Source organism: Cyprinodon variegatus, unplaced genomic scaffold, assembly GCF_000732505.1.
Source record: "Cyprinodon variegatus isolate N-32 unplaced genomic scaffold, C_variegatus-1.0 Scaffold598, whole genome shotgun sequence".
Taxonomy (NCBI): Eukaryota; Metazoa; Chordata; class Actinopteri; order Cyprinodontiformes; family Cyprinodontidae; genus Cyprinodon; species Cyprinodon variegatus.
The window spans coordinates 441205-442963 of NW_015151051.1; the positions used below are offsets into that span (position 1 = coordinate 441205).

At 41.6% G+C, this 1759-nt stretch overlaps 1 protein-coding gene across 1 annotated transcript in view; it reads right to left on the bottom strand.

Moving 5' to 3' along the window:
• The window catches only part of rerg (RAS-like, estrogen-regulated, growth inhibitor), a 66593-nt gene that overhangs the window by 44064 nt on the left and 20770 nt on the right, over nucleotides 1–1759 (bottom strand). The window contains exon 2 of the mRNA XM_015392600.1: nucleotides 626–779. Coding sequence (XP_015248086.1) covers nucleotides 626–686 — 61 coding nt within the window. The 5' untranslated portion in view covers nucleotides 687–779. The remainder of the gene's footprint in view (nucleotides 1–625; nucleotides 780–1759) is intronic.

The following is a 1759-nucleotide window of genomic DNA, read 5'->3' on the forward strand; positions in this document are numbered from 1 at the left end:
GGGACGGGACAGGATTTTTTTTTCTGTGGGAGTGGGACGGGACAGGAGTGAAAATCCACTCCCGTGTCAGTCTCTACTGTGCAGAATGGGAGGAAATGCTAAACTGATGTGACGTTGGGTGGCCATGGCCACTCCTTGCCACCCCCTGGTGGCGCCACTGATCACGTAGCCAACTTTGTTATTCGTGCAACTGTCACTACCCGACAGCAGCCTGAAAAGCTCTTGTAAGGATATATTTGCTTGTCTAGTGACCATGGATGTTCACTACTTTTCAAGGTGCATTGTAGAAAATTTCCAGTCCACTACTTTTTCATCCACTAGATGCTCGGACGCTCATCTAAAATGGCGTTAAGGCGGACGATTGGACACAGCTAGAATGTCTTCGGTCAGAGGATTCTCCGGTTCCAATGTCAGACAGACAGCTGCAGATTATCCAAATCTACAACTTGTTCAAATAAAGATATGAATTCCAGTATTAAATAAAACATTTTTTAATTTGATTTGAATTAATTGATTCACCTGCTTCCTCTAAGCACTAAAATGATTCAAGCCTGCATTTTAAAACCAGTACGTAAAAAGAAAACACAACATCTACCCAGACAGACGCAGACGGACAGCAGCTCACCTGACTTGCCCACCCCCGCTTTGCCGAAGACGGCGAGCTTCACCTCGGGGCTTTTAGCCATGGCAGCAGCTGCGACCAGCAAAGCTCAGCGAGGCGGTGAGTGAGCTCAGAGTTCAGCCAACCATCCTCTGATGCGTGCAGGAGGAAGCAGTCACTGAGGAGACAAGTTCATGAAAAGAAGGGCAACTTTAATTCCCCGACATGAAAGAATGAATTCTTGAACAACTTTATCGGAAAAGTAGCAGATCCTTACGGCAATAAATATATTCTTGTGCTTTTCCCTCCCTTTTTAGCCAATATCTAGTTCAGGGTTATATTTTGAAGGGACTTACTTTGTTTTATTCTTCCTAACAGACAACAAATTACAACATACAGTAAATTATCATTTAATAACGATGATATAAGGATTACTTGGTTGGTTTTTCACCGTTCGACTAAAGCCTTGATAAATGAATGGAGCCAACTTTCATCTCTCTGAACGTTTCACCGTCAAGAGAAAATGGTTTCTAGGAGACGGATTTGATTATCCAATTGTGCTTTGGGCTTCCAGCTAGGAGATGATTGGTCCGTTTTTATTCTTGGACTTGGCCAAAATATCAGGGTGAAACCTCCTTTTGTCATTTAGCTAATAAAACGTTTTATTCCTGAAGCACCGTGACTCTGTGTGAAAGCAGAACAATGAGCACGGTGAGGAAAGCTTCCAACACAGCCACATCAAGCAAATGCAGATTTTCTCCTGTGGGAATCACTGCTGACATTAATTAAAGGATGGAGGCAACACCTTTGGATTCATTTAGGTTCTTTATCCACATAAAAACCACATTAAAACCCATAACTATGCAGAACAGTAAAGAAATACAACAATCCTTCAACAGAGGTTTCATGATGTTGAATATAACACTGTTCTTCATAAACCTGTGAGACACCATCCTAATACTGACACTATGATTAGCTTTTTGCTTTTATTAATATTGAAAAGCAATTGGTTCCTAGTTGGGCTGGATATTTAATTACATTTGGCAATATAATCACAGAGGCTCTCAACTTTGGTTAAATTCAACGAGCATCAGACGCTGGTTTATTGAGTCTAGGTGGCAGTAATATGTTAATATCAAAACAGCATGGAGGAGAGAG